Source organism: Perca flavescens, chromosome 24 (genome assembly GCF_004354835.1).
Source record: "Perca flavescens isolate YP-PL-M2 chromosome 24, PFLA_1.0, whole genome shotgun sequence".
Classification (NCBI taxonomy): Eukaryota; Metazoa; Chordata; class Actinopteri; order Perciformes; family Percidae; genus Perca; species Perca flavescens.
Window position 1 is genome coordinate 11304892 of NC_041354.1, and position 19083 is coordinate 11323974.

The 19083-nt window shown below is 39.9% G+C and overlaps 1 protein-coding gene across 2 annotated transcripts; it reads left to right on the forward strand.

Moving 5' to 3' along the window:
* The first annotated feature begins 3 nt into the window (after positions 1–3).
* LOC114550953 (C-X-C chemokine receptor type 1) lies at positions 4–18984 on the forward strand. 2 transcript variants are annotated; one of them, XM_028571956.1, is made up of 2 exons: positions 4–53; positions 17282–18984. In XM_028571956.1, the coding sequence occupies exon 2, from the start codon at positions 17284–17286 to the stop codon at positions 18346–18348; it is 1065 nt and encodes a 354-aa protein (XP_028427757.1). In that variant the 5' UTR covers positions 4–53; positions 17282–17283; the 3' UTR covers positions 18349–18984. The 2 variants fall into 2 exon arrangements, with proteins under 2 accessions (XP_028427757.1, XP_028427756.1); XM_028571955.1 differs by lacking the exon at positions 4–53 and adding an exon at positions 16461–16504.
* Positions 18985–19083: the final 99 nt, after the last annotated feature.

The window sequence follows — 19083 nt, forward strand, 5'->3', positions numbered from 1 at the left end:
TGTTGCCTGTACTAAATTCGCAGCAACATGTCAGGAACAGCTTTAATGACCACGTAAGTAATTGTGAACTTAATACAAGGCAGTGGCGATTTCTTTAAGACTGCAAAGGAAGCTTGGCTTTCCCTAAAATATCTAAAATGTAATGGTCAAATATGTACTATTGTGTTAACATTTTATTGACAAAAAATGCGTTAGACTACGTTCATCTCGAAGACGAGTTGGTTCAGAATCAGCTTACTCGAGCTGTAGCGTCTCAGTGTATTTCTCTGTTGAAGCCTGGCGTTGGGCGTCCATAGCCTAGAAATCTAGACGCACCCTAGTGGCAGCAAAATTATTTTGCAGCCAGGGGGGTCTAGGCCAAGGGGGTAAGCTTCGCTTCAGAACTCGAGCCATCATGGCGCCATTTTGTTGCTAACTGGCCATCACCTCCTGTTAGCATTCCGCTGACCGCCATTTTTTTTGTTACGTCACTTGACTGCGAATAACTTTACATCTGAAGCGTTTAAAGACTCTATTTGTCCGTTGTTTAGTTCCAAAGAAACACGACAATGTATAAAAGGCTTCATTACCTTGTACCTCACGTTATGGCTCCGTAGCAGACGTTTTTGTAAAAATAAGCTAACGATTGTGTCATAACCAAGTGACTTACTGTCGCATAGTAGAGGAATTACCGTATAGTACAGGAGAAGCTCATGAGGCAGTTTCGACTTACATGAGATGTTTAGGTTTAATTACTAATGTTAACTAGCATTTTAGTGATCAATAATTAGCCTGTGCCCATGTTATCTCCTTACATACACCTACAGTCTCCGTATCTGTAAGATTGGGAATGATTGAGATTTCTCTTGGCACAGCTACCAGAAGACTTCCAACTTTCAGACACGTTGCTCACGTCACATTCTCTCAGTTGGAGGCTGCGCAGTAAAGCTGGCCATCACCGGAAAAGTGCTTCTAATAGCCTTCACTGGTCTCCGTCCAGAGCAACGGGGTCTATTGGTCCATTATATACTGTCTATGGTCTAGGCCAAGGGGGTAAGCTTCGCTTCAGAACTCGAACCTCCTATGGTGCCATTTTGATGCTACAAAGCGATCACCTCCTGTTAGCATTCCATTGACTGCCATTCATTTTGACGTCACTTTGACAGCGAATAACTTTACATCTGAAGCGTTTAAAGATTATATTTGTCCATTGTTTAGTTCTAAAGAAACACAACAATGTATAAAAGGCTCCATTACCTTGTATCTCACGTTATGGCTCCGTAGCAGACGTTTTTGTAAAAATAGGCTAACGAATGTGTCATAACCATCAACTTACTGTCGCATAGTAGAGGAATTAACGTATAGTACAGGAGAAGCTCGCAGGCAGTTTCGACTTACGTTAGCTGTTTAGGTTTAATTACTAGCATTTTAGTTAGCAATAATTAGCCTGTGCCCATGTTATCTCCTTACATATACCTACGCTCTCCGTCTCTGTAAGATTGGGAATGATTGAGATTTCTCTTGGCACAGCTACCTGAAGACTTACAACTTTCAGACAGGTTGCTCACGTCACATTTACGTTGTCTCTCTCAGTTGGAGGCTGCGCAGTAACGCTCAGCGCTCACCAGAAGAGTTCTTCTAATATCCTTCACTGGTCTCTGTCCAGAGACACGGGCTTTGTACTATAAAAAGTGCCAAAGCTGTTCAAGCAGTCAGAGCTCAGCTCACTCAGTCCCATTGTGGATTTTGCAAGTATTGTTGGAAGACGAACTGCTGCAACCTATTTCTTGGTATTTGCCTGGCGAAATTGCTAGCCAATTTTCATCATACATTCCATACAATTATACACCACATTCCTTGTTTCAGTTTAACCTAATTCCCACATTTCCTCCTTCGAGTTTAATATTGTTTTGTTAGATCGTTTGTTCATTCATTCATTCATACAGTAGGCTAAGCTAGTGTTGTAGGGGTGAACTAGCCAGCTAGCAAACTGCACACGATGGCAGACAATGCTAATATTGTCGAGCCGATTTTGGCGAAGCCATTTGAAAGTCTTCCTTACGAGGAGAAACTTAGAATTAAACAGCAGGGTTAGATCATCACCTAAGATTAATTTAGTGCAAAAGATTCTCCTCAGCTCTCCTGGTATGACAAAGTTAGCTGACTGGAAGGGCTGTGACAACATTTTTTTACTGGAAACCTCATGGATATTATAAATTATTATAATAATAATTATTAGATTATTATTGTATTATATTATTATTATATAATAATATATATTATTATTATTATACATATTATTATAATATTATAAATAAATGGAAATTTTTATGATTTAGGCCGAAAATGAGCTTCCCCTCTTTGAAAGACCAGCATCCGCCACTGATACAAAGAATTTGACTCTTTTCGTTGCTCTCAAAGTACACACATTTTTAAGGTTAATAGGATGACAGATAATTCAGTGTGCCGATGTGCTGCAATAGCGTAATGTCTATTATTGCCCTTACTTATTGGTATGAATGCTGAAGGCATTCACAACTCTATTCTTCTACACTAATATTTATTCTTATTCTTACGCCAGATTTTTGCACATTAACTCCTTCCACATTTTTTAACATAGAAACTACGTTCAAACATCAAAACGTTCAGCTCGATTCAGAATGGTGCGCTACTATTTATATTATTCATAACATTCATAATTTCCAAAATATAAAATTTTTGCCCCATTTAAAATGGATGGACTGAATGTTCAAAGTTGACACATTTTCAACTGCTAGCTACTCATTCATACATTCACCAAGAAACTCCATTCAAACTTTAAAACGTTCCACATCTTTCATACATTCAGGGTTGGTATTCAACTTTCAAATCCCATTAATACTTTTTGAAATCTTTTGTCTTCTTTGAGGCTAAGAAAAAATGCCTTTCTGCCATTTTTACATTAGTGTGTATGGGATGGAATGTTCGGACTCAGAGGGCAGGGCCCAACTGACAGAGTGGAAAAGGGCAGAAGCTAAATTCTATTTACCTTGCGATACCATCCACAGTTTTAACTCTTCATACACAACTTTTACATCAAAATGTAGGGAATCTTGTGCCCTTTCTAACAATGTGCTTAGGGAGGCAATCTGACTTTCACACGAGGAAAAGTGAGCTTCCAGGTGAAGCCATATCCACCAACTACCACACTGCCTCCTGTACTAAATCATAAAAGAAATACCAGGAGGAGAAAAGAGACAGGAGTCGTCATGGCAATCTTAAAGTTCTGAGTGACTCCTTTTAATTGGGTGGATGGGTCAATAATTTCTCTGTAGCCTATTGTACAACCACTGGAAGAACCTTTACACCATGTTTCCTGGAGGACAACAATACGCACTATCGAAGGCTGCAATATTACAAAACAAACTTTAACTATGTTCAGCCTGTTGAAATCTCACTTGGGTACAATGATAGAGGGCAGAAGAGGCACTATCATTATATCCCAATACTGCAAAGCCTCAAAGCAACGCTAAACGATAAAAGTGCAGCTCAGCAGAGTTTTAACCCACCTCTGCTTGCAGATAGCACACTCTGTGGTTTCACTGACCGGCATTTCATTCTATCTAATGCTGTTTTCTTCAGACCCAGATTCTTTAAAAGTGCATTTTTCATTTGTTTTTTATTTAAATCAACATACATCCATGCCCTGTACTGGGGTTAGCTTCTGTTTCGAGCAAAGGGTGCTTTGCGTTCTCCTTTACCTTGTTAAGGTAAGCTAGGTTAGCCTCCTTGTGCACGCTTCTCAAATGTACTTTCAAATTCATGGAATTTTCACCTTTAATAAATTGTCCACATATCTGACACAAGTCATGTTTCCATCAAAGTATTTTTATGCGCATTTTGAAGTATCGCATTAGAAAATGTTTATGGAAACTGCAAAATTTGCAAAAAAGATTTTATTATTTTCCATGTTTTTGTGTCTAAGTCACTGATGGGAACAACAGTCTTTGGGGCCTGATCTGATAAATGACACATAAATTCGTACAAATATATATTTTTTATTTAATTCAGCATTTCTGTGTGTGTGTGTGTGTGTGTGTGTGTGTGTGTGTGTGTGTGTGTGTGTGTGTGTGTGTGTGTGTGTGTGTGTGTGTGTGTGTGCAATAATTAATATTATGCATTGTCTGGATAATGAAATAGCCTAGGCCAAAGGTTTTCACAATGGGGGCTGGGAGGTTGTGCGGTAAAAATAAAAGGAAAGAAAAAACAAAAAATATTCCAAATTATTATGGGTATTGTTATAAAAGTATAATCGGTAAGCCTATTATAAAATGGGTATCTTTGTAAAAATATAAAACTGTCAGAGTAGCCCTGCAGCCGATTCAACATGTAGCTATAATAATAATAATAATAATAATAGGCGCAAAAGCTACCCAGTGTTTCCTCTATGTTGATTTCTGCCGCCACAGTATCAGAAATAGGGCAGACGCACAACAGGGTTTCCGCTATGTACACGTAGTATATAAAGTCATAGTTACACCACTCTACAGAGCCGTGTGCTCTACTGAACTCTCTCAAGGGGGTAAACTTCGCTTCAGAACTCGAACCTCCAATGGCGCCATTTTGTTGCTACCTGGCCATCACCTCCCGTTAGCATTCCACTGACTAGCATTTATTTTGGCGCCACTTGACAGCGAATAACTTTACATCTGAAGCGTTTAAAGACTCTATTTGTCCATTGTTTAGTTCTAAAGAAACACGACAATGTATAAAAGGCTCCATTATCTTGTACCTCACGTTATGGTTCCGTAGCAGACGTTTTTGTAAAAATAGGCTAACGATTGTGTCACATAGTAGAGGAATTACTGTATAGTACAGGATAAGCTTGCAGGCAGTTTCGACTTACATGAGCTGTTTAGGATTAATTACTAATGTTAACTAGCATTTTAGTTAGCAATAATTAGCCTGTGCCCATGTTATCTCCTTACATATACCTACACTCTCCTTCTCTGTAAGCTTGGGAATGATTGAGATTTCTCTTGGCACAGCTACCAGAAGACTTACAACTTTCAGACAGGTTGCTCACGTCACATTTACGCTGTCTCTCTCAGTTGGAGGCTGCGCAGTAAGGGCCCGTTTACATTGTATGCGGCATGCGCGGCGCTCGCCGCTAGGTTGTCCTATTCCCAACTATATTTGTTGTGCTTGCCGCCGGGCGCAGCGCAAATTTCCGCCATACATGCGCCAATATTTGGATGCACGTCACGCCTGCGTCCGGTGTTGACATCAGACGAGCAGTACGCGACACAATAGTGATTTGGTGGCGAAGATGTTTCTGTCTTTGAACCAAAAGAAAGCCTTGGCACTTGCCCTGGTTGTGAGGAGAAGACAGAGGAAGGCACCCTAAGCAGCAGCAAGAAAGGTGCGGGTGCACAAGACCCTTAGGTCCAGAGAGCAGTTGGGGGAATTCCGGCTGCAGGAGCTCCGCTTTCACTGTGACCGGTTCCAGGGGTCATTTTGGCTCAACAGGGAGTAGACAGTCTGCTGACGAGAGTCGGGCCAACAATTTCGCGGATGGGTTATGAATGGGTTTTCATTTCTAAATAAAATGTTGCATGTCAACACTATGTGTCATTGCATGTTTACATACGTAAGTAAGATGTCTGCAGTTATTGCAGTTGGGTATAATAAAGCTAAGCTATGAGCCTGAATTCATACATTCATCATAATTTATTCATACTCTGGAAAACACTTTGTTTAATGCATATGTGCAATTAATTCCTCCAAAACTGGAACTTACGCACTTGGAAATGGGTAGTTATTCTGTGTAACGGCCATATACCTAACTACCTATATGTGAACTTCAATGAAAACGTACATGACTTGTGTGAATCAGTCCAAACATATTTTACTTCATATAAACATACAAATACAAATATATCCTATAAATACCTGTATGGAGCTGTATATCAACTTGGTATTTGGTTTTGGCAGCTCACAACAGGCTACACTTCTTCTCAGTTGCTTTGGCACATTCCTCAGATCAGAGATGCTAATAATGTGTCACAGTGCTCCCTTTCATGTGCATTGTTCATTACACTATACTTACAGAGTGAACTGTTAAATATGGACAACAACACAAAGCAGATTTACTATCTTGGTGCAAACAATGGCGTAAGGACTTGTCAGTTTGATTGGGTCATTGGTATAAATACTTGCTTCGGACATGAAAACAAAAGATTTCAATCAAAATACACGCTTTTGCAGGTCAGTCACTATGCGGTGCAGTTTACACCAATTTCTTTAAGAAATGCACTCACTGTTGTGCAAATGCAAATTATTATTTAACAAATGCGCCAAAGTATCTGAGAAAAAATGTAACATAGTTATGATTGTATTTCAGTCAAGACATGTCCATGTTTTTTTCACATAGCTAAAACCAACTGAATTATTATGATTGAATGTATGATTAGGAAGCTCAAATAAGCTACACATCTGGCATGCCTATTATGGTGGAAATATGCACCACAGCATAGTTTTTGCGTCCGAAGTCTCTGTACGAACTTGTGTCGTACAGCTCTGGGAGATCGCTGACGGCCAAAATCAACCTCTCGTCCATGTTCCGTTTGCGGATCCACGTGTATTCGGTGTTTACTTTTTTCTGTTTTTTTCGGACACCTAAATGCACGTCACAGCGCACCGCGGCCGCTCTTGCGCGTAGGCACGCGCAAGAGCGGCCAGGAGCAAAATGCCGCTCGCGCTGCGCTTTGCTCAGCGCAGCGGCAGACCAGTTCTTGCGCGCGCAAGCCATTGACAATAATGGGTTTCATAGCGCAGCGCTGCCGTTTGCGCTTACAATGTGAAGCTGGCCATCACCGGAAAAGTGCTTCTAATAGCCTTCACTGGTCTCCGTCCAGAGCAACGGGGTCTGTTGGTCCATTATATACTGTCTATGCTCTCTCTCCCCTCAACTGGAACAGTGACAGGACGTCATCACTCATGAAGTCATGGCAACCAAATAAACAACGGGGCAAGTATACTTGTCACTCAATCTATGGCAAAGTCACAAACAGCGACGAAAGCCGCAACTTGAAATCCGCAACTTGAAATCCGCACTCACTCAGCTGGTGCGTGGCAGGGCCTTCTGAACTCTATGGGGAACTCACTTGATTCCTCTACCTGTTCCACTGTTTAGTGGCGGCGCAACTTGGTGGGCGTTATCCTGGTAATTTCTCTGCATGAGAAATATAAAGTTTGGCGTGTGAGCGTGTGAAGGGGTTGAAATGTGTGTGTCTCACGCCCAATAAGTCAGACTTGAGAGGTATGCAAAAGTAAGTTACATCCCGTGAACCAGTTGGTTCACTGTTGTCGTGCAACAGCATCAGTTGATGTGTTCTCATAGCAATCATATACATTTTAATTGTGTTGAAACAATGGGTCTGGAATTCTGTTTCCTTATACTTCTGGCTCTGTGCCTGCTTCTTCTTACAGACACTTAATCAGGTGTTGTTTGATGTTTTGGGGAATGAGCAAACATTAAAAACCTACATTCTGTAATTGTTTAGTTGATTTGTAGCAAAAACCCCTTTGTTCTTTCACAAATATGTACTCATTCATGTGTAATTACTTCCTCCAACTAATCAAAGTGTTCTCGTACGCGTAGAAAAATACTGTAAAGCGAGCGGCTCACTCGATTGACGGCCGTCATGTTGCACCTCCCATCTTTCTGTGGTGACAATGGCTTTAGGATGCTGAAAGTACTGATTATTTACATGGACTCTGGTGGGTTAAGGATGCTTAAAGTTCTGAGCGACTCCTTTTAATTGGGTGGATGGGTCAATAATTTCTCTGTAGCCTATTGGACAACCACTGGAAGAACCTTTACACCATGTTTCCTGGAGGACAACAATACGCACCATCGAAGGCTGCAATATTACAAAACAAACTTTAACTATGTTCAGCCTGTTGAAATCTCACTTGGGTACAATGATAGAGGGCAGAAGAGGCACTATCATTATATCCCAATATTGCAAAGCCTCAAAGCAACGCTAAACAATGAAAGTGCAGCTCAGCAGAGTTTTAACCCACCTCTGGTTGAAGATAGCACACTCTGTGGTTTCACTGAACGGCATGTCATTCTATCTAATGCTGTTTTCTTCAGACCCAGATTCTTTAAAAGTGCATTTTTCATTTGTTTTTATTTAAATCAACTTACATCCATGCTCTGTACTGGGGTTAGCTTCTGTTTCGAGCAAAGGGTGCTTTGCGTTCTCCTTTACCTTGTTAAGGTAAGATAGGTTAGCCTCCTTGTGCACGCTTCTCAAATGTACATTCAAATTCATGGGATTTTCCCCTTTAATACATTTTCCACATATCTGACACAAGTCATGTTTCCATCAAAGTATTTTTAAGTATCGCATTAGAAAATGTTGATGGAACCTGCAAAATTTGCCAAAACGATTTTATTATTTTCCATGTTTTTTTGTCTAAAGCCCTATTCGCACGGGATAAGTATTATCCAGGGACCTCGTGTGAATTATAAATTACCCACCCACGTCTGATTTTCATCTGCCGCATTCGAACGGGATAAGCGAAGCCTGTGATTGTACTCGAATTTACTGACATTAAGCAACAGTAGAAACATGGGTGTGGGTAGCTCTGCTACGTGAGTTTGTGTGTGGTCAGATCTTGAGGACACACACACATACAATCTCGACCGGGTAGTCAGTCATCGTCCGAACTGCGACCTCTCCTTTGTCTTTCTCTCACTTTGTTCTCCAGGTGGTGTCAAGCAGGGTCCGGTTATATGGATAAAACAAAACATTTCACCAGGTTAAAATCTATTAGCTCAAGCTTTACGCTTGATTTATTTGTAACATTAACCTCTAATTATGAATTGAGCCCCCTCACTTGATTGTGCATTATTTTTGATAAGCGATTGCTTGGAGATGTCTTGTCGTTATCTCTAGATGTATGAAACAAGCATAAAAAATATACTTACCGCATGCTGCTATACATGTCATCCATCGCCATCTAATCTTTCTTTTTGTCTTCGCACTTGTGGTGGTTTTCATCTTTCTCTTTCTGCAAATTGTATATGATGTATAGCGACATGACCCAGCACCCAAAACACTCCAACACACCCTCCATTCTTCACGAGAGATTCATAAAAAGGTGCAAAAGAAGGAAATAGGTACCTTGAAAAAACTAAAAAGCCCCACCAAATCTTGGACAAATCAGAGATGCCGATTCACACAGGACTAATATAATCACAGGACCTCCGTTTTCGGCGAAATATGGTAGGTCATTTACGGGGGAATTATTACTTTACAAATTACAGGCATGACCGATTCGCACGGGATTAAGATCACAGACAACCTCCGCACTTATTACAAATGACTGGAATTCACCAGGTAATACTTATCCCGTGCAAATAGGCCTTAGGTTACTGATGGAAACAACAGTCTTTGAAATTGGTCCAGTTTTAAGCGTTAAGAGTTTCAGAGAAAACAAAAGTAAAAGTTACATCCCATGACAGTTGGTTCAGTGTTGTCGTGCAACAGCATAACCTGATGTGTTCCTCATAATGTCAATCATATCAAGTTTAATTGTGTTGAATTATTGGGTCTGAAATTGTTTCCTTATACTTCTGGCTCTGTGCCTGCTTCTTCTAAAGGCAGTTACACACCAACCATGGTCATTCATTTCAGATCAACAAAGGTCAGTTTAAAAGATTTTCGTCAGATTTCACGCTCATTCCGCTCGCCATTTCCGGGTGAGTCCCGACTGCCCTGTCTCCGACTGAACATGTCAGGTCGGCCAAAATGAAGACTCATAGCTTCTCCAACGGACGACGGCACGGAACACACTGAACAGACTCGAGTCACTGACCTCGCCTGACTGTCTGACGGACGATAATCGGCCCGGTGTGTAACTGCTTTTACAGACACTTAATCAGCTGTTGTTTTGTGTTTTGGGGAATGGGGAAACATTAAAAACGGTTGACTTAAACCTACATTGTGTAATTGTTTGAGTTGATTCATTGCAAAAACCCCTTTGTTCTTTCAGAAATATGTACTCATTCATGTGTAATTACTTCCACAAACTAATCAAAGTATTCTCGTACGCGTAGAAAAATACTGTACAGTGAGTGACTCACTCGATTGACAGCGGCCATGTTGCACCTCCATCTTTAAAGTGCCCATATTATGTTCATTTCAGGTTCATAATTCAGTGTGCTGATGTGCTGCAATAGCAGCAATCGGTGCAATGTCTATTATTGCCCATGCTTATTATTATTCTTCATCTTCCGCCACATTTTTATTCCGCTCCTAGTCACGGAGCGTTGCCAACACGTGCACACAAAATACATAAAAACGTGTGTAATGATTGAGAATGGTGTGCTATGTCACTAATCACTAAATGGTTTAGGGCCAAAATACATTTCTGATCTGGTACTACACTATGACCCACCCAGACCTCTCAGCTCGTCTGGGACAGGTCTACTTGTTGTTCCCAGAGTCAGAACTAAACAGGGGGAAGCAGCGTTCAGTTTTTATGCTCCACATATCTGGAACAAAGTCCCAGAAAACTGCAGGTCCGCTGCAACTCTCAGTTCTTTTAAATCCAGGCCTAAGACATATCTTTTTAATGTTGCCTTTCTTTAAATAACCTATTTTTAACTGCTCTTTCTTTAAAATTCTTATACTGCACTGTACATTTTATTCTTGTCTTTTAATGATCTTAAATTGTTGTTAATTGTTTTAATGCTTTGAAATTGTTTTTAATTGTTTTCTAACTGTTTTTAATGTTTCATGTAAAGCACTTTGAATTGCCTTGTTGCTGAAATGTGCTATACAAATAAAGCTGCCTTGCCTTGCCTTGCCTATGTGTTTTCAAAAGGATTTGCTGCACAGTTTTCACGAAAACGGCAAAAAAAACGGCGCAAAATTTCCCATAGACTTTAATGGGAAATCTTCGGGAAATCGCTTAACATCACTCAAAACAACCCCTCTTCGGAGCCATGCTTTATCCCCATACTTTAATGTAGAAAAATAATTAAAAGTTTAAACCGAAGACAAGACTTTGGCATTTATTGGGCTGAATGTGCATTCGGATATCAAGCACGGAAAATGTTGATGGAAACTGCAAAATTCGCAAAACAGATTTTATTATTTTCCATGTTTTTGTTTCTAAGTTACTGATGTGAAGTTACATCCCATGAACCAGTTGGTTCAGTGTTGTCGTGCAACAGCATAACATGATGTGTTGCTCACATCAATCATATCAAGTTTAATTGTGTTGAATTATTGGGTCTGAAATTGTTTCCTTATACTTCTGGCTCTGTGCCTGCTTCTTCCAAAGGCAGTTACACACCAACCATGTTCATTCAGATCAACAAAGATCAGTTTAAAAGATTTTCATCAGATTTTGAGAGACTCTAGTCACGCTCATTCCGCTCGCCATACCCAGGTGAGTCCCGACTGCCCTGTCTCCGACTGAACATGTCAGGTCGGCCAAAATGAAGACTCATAGCTTCTCCAACGGACGACGGCACGGAACACACTGAACAGACTCGAGTCACTGACCTCGCCTGACTGTCTGACGGACGATAATCGGCCCGGTGTGTAACTGCTTTTACAGACACTTAATCAGCTGTTGTTTTGGGGAATGAGGAAACCTTAAAAACGGTTGACTTAAACCTACATTGTGTAATTGTTTGAGTTAATTCTTAGCAAAACCCCCTTTGTTCTTTCACAAATATGTACTCATTCATGTGTAATTACTTCCACCAACTAATCAAAGTATTCTCGTATGCGTAGAAAAATACTGTACAGCGAGCGACTCACTCGATTTACGGCCGCCATGTTGCACCTCCCATCTTTAAAGTGCCCATATTATGTTAATATCAAAAGAAGGAGAAACATCTCTGAAGTGTCTGAAAATGTATTTATGTGGGCTGACAACGACTTTCACATTTCAGTCATCTCTTCTTGTGAAACCCCCAAAATAAACACATTATAAACCCCTTAAGCATTATTTAGGAGTCTGTTATATAATATTTATAAGAGTAAGTCTTTGTTAGACCTCACATCACATCAGCTACACCCCTGTGTTCACTCAGTTCACTGTGTCATTTTTGGTAATTTGATTTGATTGATCCACATTGATTTATTCCATAGACTGTATAAAAACATACTAGGTTTATTTCATACTAGATGTAGTGAAACAGATTGAAAACTCTATTGTTCTCACCTATCAAACAAAAACAGACAACAATAAAGACAAAGTTTCATGATACGAGGAGTAGTGAAACTAAACCAAACTAAACAGGCGCAACCCTAGTTCCAAGTCATGTCAAAATAATTGATAGTAATGGCTGTATGTGCTGTCACCACCAACACAATACGTGTTGACTGTCATGCATTGACAGCACATCAATCAGTCATTCTGAGCTTTTCAGTTGAGCGGTTTGGTAAAAGAAGAAGTCCAAGAACCTAATAAAGGAACTAGTGTATTGTCAGTGCCAAAAATAAGCGAGAAACACAACTAGCGTTCACTAAATCAACTCAATGAGTATTTTAACCCTCCTGTTATCACCAACTTTACTAACACTCCTTTAAACCTCCAGAAAATGATTGTAATGAAAATGATCACCCAATTTTGTGTGTCAGGTACTTTATGTCCCTTTGTTGGTTACCTAAATACTCCTTTAGATAAAACATAACACCCTCCACCACCACCCCCATTATACATCCAGAATACCCTTTATTTTGAAAAAATATGCAAATTACCTTAAAAATCCCTGATTGACCAAACATTTTAAAGAAAGCTCTTTTTTGGTGAATTAATATCTTCTTACAGAAGCTTTGGTTTGTTTTGTCTTACTGTCCTCAACATGGTAAGCTTCCTTTTTTTTAGCAGTTCCTCACCAAGAACAAATGAAACAATCTGCCATGTCTAGTATCACCCTCATGCCCTACTTCTCTCGTCAGGTGCTTTTCCAGTTTACCCCTGCATGTATACTCCAGGCATATAGCTGGGTTGTTTGGTATGTATTATCTGAAGGGACAGTTCCAAAGAAATGCTACCAGACATTCATCCACAGTCACATAGGGGCCTGGATTGTAAACAGAGGGTAATTTCTGGATCCACTTGTCCCATACTTTCTGTTTTGCTGCGAGTTTGTCACAAAGTGTATGACATAACAAGGAATGTCTAATATTGCCTTTGCTGTTGTTTTGAGTACACTCCTGCCAAAATTAGCAACCCAATGTAGGCTTGTAAGTGGGTCCCATCCAACTCCAAAAAAAAAAATTATGACAAGCAACAGGAGGGTTAAAGGATGTTATGTTGATACTCCAAACGACATTAGTAGCACTGCCGCACAGCCGGCAATAAGACTGTACTACAGCCTGTATGATTTTAACCATTTTTTCATTCTCTATAAACTTGAAATAATGATTTGATTAATTGAGATTAATGTGAACCTTACAAAAAAAGCAGTGTTAGTTGGTGGTTTCCTTTAAAAAACAGTTTGAGGCTTAACGAGGTAACAGTATCCAATATATTACAAAAAAAGATTAGATTAAATAAAAATGAATACATATTTGTGTATCAAAACAATTTTCTTCTTTTCTGGCCCATTAATCATTTCACAACCCCTCACATTTATCTTGTGACCTTAGAGGGGGGCTAACCCCTGGAAACCACTGGATTAAATTATTTTATCTGTATCCATATTTATCTGTATGAAATAGTAAAAACTAGCTCCACCTCGAGCAGCTACAACAGTAAAATGATACTGCACATTGATGCATATTGCAAATCTCGGTCATATGATTAGCTCGATGGTGTTTTAAGCCCCCAACGTCTCCTTCCAGGCAGTGCTGCAATCGTTGACTTCAACCTTAACCCTAACCCTAACCATAACCACAACCATAACCATAACCATTGCCTAATCCTAGTGCCTTCCAGGCAGCGCTGCCTTGACGTTGGGGGCTTAAAACACTGATAAACATATGATAATACATAAGTCACAGGGAGACCAGTACATTTTCTTTTGATATTTTAAGCACATTTTGTTGATTATACTTCTTTAATTTAGGTAGGATTTTGAATGCAGGACTTTTACGTGTAATGGAGCATTGAGATACATTTGCATGCAATGTTTGCTTGTATGACAGATAAGAGAAAAACATTTCCTCTTCGCTGGAACAGGATGAAAAATAATCCACGTTTGACAAGCATTCCTAGATAAGGGGTGGGCAGGACCGTATCTCCTCTTCCCAAGAACATCCATGTTTGTGCCAAGTTAAACTCTATTGTTCACTTTCATGTTAAAAGAAAGTTTAGCCTGGCATGACTGTGAGGTTTAAATACAGGTGTCGCGCCGTTGGCACAACATGCCCTGTCCCAACATGCCCCGTCCCAACATGCCACTAGTTTTAGGATTTTTGTAAGTATTATATAAGATCAGAAGTATTTATAGTTGTATATAGGCTACGCATATATATCCTGGTCCTACCAGACTCTCGTACTTTTCATTTGTAGAGAGAGTACTGAAGGGAAATGAAAATTGAGCGGAAGCACGTAGGAGGGCGGGTCCAGGCTAACACATATATGTCTGTAGAGGAATTGTTTAATTTAAGCAATAAATCCTGAATTCTTTGTTCAATTTATCTGAAATAATATATGACTTTTCACCCAGAACTCTGAACAGAACTACTATAAGGAGACATGAAACTATGAAAACAACACTGCCATTCACTCTAGCTTTGTGCTTTATTCTGATTCTGAGTTTCTTGTCTTACTGTTCATAAAAGTAACTAAAAACTGGCCATTCTCGCCGGGGCACTGTCATTCTTCCTGATGGCTGTAGGCTGGTGTGGAGCCTTTATGTCTCAGTTATGTGACAGCTGTAGGGAAGATATCAGTGATGCAACATGCACACTATGCTGATTTTTGTGCATCGTAGCTCTCAGAACCTGAATGATGTGATTTATGACGACTTATGGGAGGTCGAGGAGACACCTTTGCGTCTGGCTACACAATTAGCTTCACTTTAAGCTCGAGAGGAGGAGTGTGTCAGTGACGGCCTTCTATCAGCATGCTCCCCCTGTCATTACTGATGTGTATGGTTATCTTCTTTTCTCTGCATGTTCACTGATGCTTGATGGTTCAACAAAATCACAGAAATAACAACAATAAAAACAGCAACCAGATTATTTTTTTACCGGTGGCGGGATCCAAACAGGGAAATGATGCCGGACGTTTGCAACAACAAAAGTGAATACAAAATATAGAATTTCCAGAAAGTGTCACAGCTGACATCCTGTCCTGCTGATTTACGAAACACCTTACCACACACACCGCGTTACCCAATAACTTGCAACAGGGCCACAGCAAGTTATCTGGGACATCTCGTTAGAACTGGTTGTTCCTAAACATTTGCATTTAGGACAACAATAAATAACTTTCAGTGTATCAATCAGTTTACAGCATCAAAAATATTCAAGTCGAGTCCTATGTCCATACTTTATTTTGTACTTTTTACTATTCTGATGTCTATTTTTTCAAAGGTTTTATTTTAGCTGATTAAGAGATTTTGATGTGTTGTTTGGAGAGAAGAAAAGGCAATATTTTAGTTGTTGCTAAAATCATCATTTATGACTGTAAATCAGGGGTTCCCAATCTTTTCGGCTTGTAGCCCTTAAAAACAAAGCAATGTGTAGTTGCGAGCCCACCTGCAGGTGTGACCAGTTCAACTGAAGAATTTTGTGTTTAATTTGAATTTTTAGGAGCCTGAAAGTATTTTTTTTTTCTGTTTTTGGAATCAGTCATTGGTTGGATAGGAGCACATAGGCTAACCATGTATTCCTATGAGTCCAATGACCTAACTTCTTCATTTTATTATTTACACTTGTGCTTTTCCTACTGTAATAAAATGTCTGTTAGAAAGTATGGTTGGGCATCGAGAACCGATTCCTACTTGGAATCGTTTCAAAAATTGAGATTCCAGTGGAATCTTTTCTTTATTGGAATCGTTTGGAGGATTTGGTTTCAAATCCGATCATGGGTTCCCAATTTAACATGCGCGAGTTTTGGTTTCCGTAGCGGCCAGGCGCTTGTTTTGTTACAGCCACGGAGCACAGTAAACGGCGCTCTAATGTGGCTTTATTTTACATTGAAAAATCCGAGAAAAACTGCAACCCACCATTGAATCAAAATTAAACTTTCCTGAAATAAGCATGTGACCCGTTTCAAATCCACCCCTCAAAGAACCGGAATCGAGAATCGATAAGAACCAGAATCGAAAGGTAGAATTGCAATTGGAATCAGAATCGTTGAAATCCAAACGATGCCCAACCCTATTAGAAAGTTGTATTGCAGCACAAACAGTTCATGATGTAGTATCATATCGGGGAAGGAAACAGGATATTGGGTCAACTACCCATAAAAAATCACATTATATCAAACTTAAAAGGATGCACACATTTGGTTTTTGAGCTATTGTCATCTTTGAAAGCTACAGCCAAGTCAGAAGGTGAGCCTCCGAATTTATTTATATAAATTATTCTTATAGGTGGAAACTATAGAAAATGTGTGTGTATTAAAGGAAGAGTATGTAACTTAAAAAAAAAAAAAAATCATCTCCTTACAAATGGAAAGTTAAATTAATAAACAATAAAATGCATCTTTAAAACATTCAGGGGTTTTGCTGCTACAGCCTTACTTAGTCTGGTATGACCAGTACAGTAGGTCATCATGGTAGGTAGTCCTGTTCTCTACTTGTGCTGTTTCTCTACATTTAATTATTCACCATTATCCCCAAACTGTCACTTGTAGGCATAATGGCTGCTGTTTAGAAAAAGTTACCTAGGCTTAATTTAAAGCTGCAAAACGCAAATTTGGCAGCTGTAAATTGTGGGAAATAGCTGTAAAGTTTGAAAAAGTAATATGCTCCTCTTTTTGCTGTTAACCCCTCTTTTTAAGTATAGTAGGCTATTGTCCATGTCCAGTAATTCTTTAAGATTTGAATAGGCTGCTGAACAGATGAGGCAGAATATACAGGGTTTCAAATTGTGCTTTCTTTCTGCAAACATTTAAACATGGCAGAAGCTGGGAACTAGACTACTATACTAATGTTTACTTGTGGTTAGATCATTTTGCCATCAACTTTTAATAATTGTGATGCCTCTAATGGGAGCAATAATGCAGCAAGTAGGCCTACAGCCCCTCTACCAATAGAAAAATAATATTAACATTTAGTTTTTGTACTGCTATGATAATGTACTAGTATCTATCTGTTTTCCATCCGTAGTCATGTCGTTCATCTATAGCTTTGAGAATTATGAACTGAATGAAACCATCCACAACAACTACACAACCTACATTCCGGATCCAGAGAAGATATCATGTGGGACAGAACCTCTGACTTCTACAGCAGCTCTGACCCTGTGTCTCATCCTCATTGCCATCTTTTTCCTGGCAATACCTGGGAACCTGTTAGTGGGGTGGGTGATCGGCACCAGCAGACAGACGCTGACTCCGTCGGATGTGTACCTGTTTCACTTGACAATAGCGGATGGTCTGATGGCCCTAACCCTCCCATTCTGGGCAGCTGCAGCTATCCAAGGATGGATCTTTGGAGACTTAATGTGCAAGCTCCTCAGCCTCATCAAAGAAGTAAACTTCTACACCAGCATCCTCTTTCTGGCCTGCATTAGCATCGACCGCTATCTTGTGATAGTGCACGCCAGCGAGAGTCTCCAGAGTCGTCAGAGGACATGCAGCCGGATCCTGTGTGGAGCAGTTTGGGCCCTTGGTGGGGCCCTCGCTCTGCCTGCGCTTTTCAGTGATGCCTCCGAGCTACCTAACTCAGAGGGGATGATGTGCCAAGAATCCTTTCACATCGGCAGCGCCTCCTTATGGAGGAGTTTCACTCGCGGGTTTCGCCATATTTTTGGCTTCTTGCTCCCTCTGGGTGCCATGATAGCCTGCTACAGCGTCACCATCGCGAGGCTGCTGCGCACTCGAGGTTTCCAGAAGCACAGGGCCATGAAGGTGATCATAGCCGTGGTGATTGCGTTTCTTCTGTGCTGGACGCCATACCACATAGTCCTGATAGTGGAAACACTCCTGAGGGCTAAGCTGATAAATTATGACTGTGCTTTGAGGAAATCCGTGGACAGGGCTTTGTATATAAGTCAAAACCTGGCTCTGTCCCACAGCTGCATCAACCCTTTCCTCTATGCCTTCGTAGGAGTGAAGTTCAGGGACAAAATGACGCGACTTCTTCAGCGGAAAGCCAGACAGGAGTGGATGTCAGGGTCAAAGTTCAGCAGGTCGACATCTCAGACCTCAGAAAACAACGGAGCTGTTCTTTGAAATCGATCAATGTAGACTAACATTTAAAAAAGATATATGTTTATGATTGTGTATTTTCCCTTTTTTGTCTTTAAGCCAGAAAATTATTTCCATCTGCAATTTGGAAAATCTTTGATTGGAAGAGTAGCCTGAACAGTATTTAGTATTTTCATGCAGTCTCTAATTTGGATTTGTGGTACATTGCTGCCATCTATTGGATTTACTGTTCTCTACATCAACTATGAAGCCTCTGATTTGATCAAATCTATTTTCATTTTTCTCATTATTTCCGTTTTCCTTGCTCAGGAGTAGACCAGCATTATAATTCTGTAAATGTTTTTTAGTGTTTTTAATCTTGGAGTGCATGTATTTGAAATAGGTCTATACAATAGGTACCCCCAATTCAACCCTTCACTCTGACACTGCTTTTATAATCCATCTGATGTTTCCGTTTATTTATAGCCTATGCTGTATATGCTAAAAATGTTTTAGAAACTGTAAATTTGCTGTCTTCATGTTTCAATGTTTTCAGGTTCCAACAAGTTCATCATCAGGCTATGCAATCTTTCCTGCACTGACTGATTTAATCTTGTAGACTTGTGGTTAGTTAATATTCACACAGGGTATTTTCTGACAAATAAAATAATGAACAACTCATCTGTCTTATGTGGAAATAATCATTTGAATTTTTGAATGAATGAAATACCAACATTTGGAACAAACCTGCATAGGATAACTCAATATATGATGCCGGAA

What these genes read in the sequence shown, in the direction of transcription:
- LOC114550953 (XM_028571956.1), top strand. Translation starts at nt 17,284, where the DNA reads ATGTCGTTCATCTATAGCTTTGAGAATTATGAACTGAATGAAACCATC.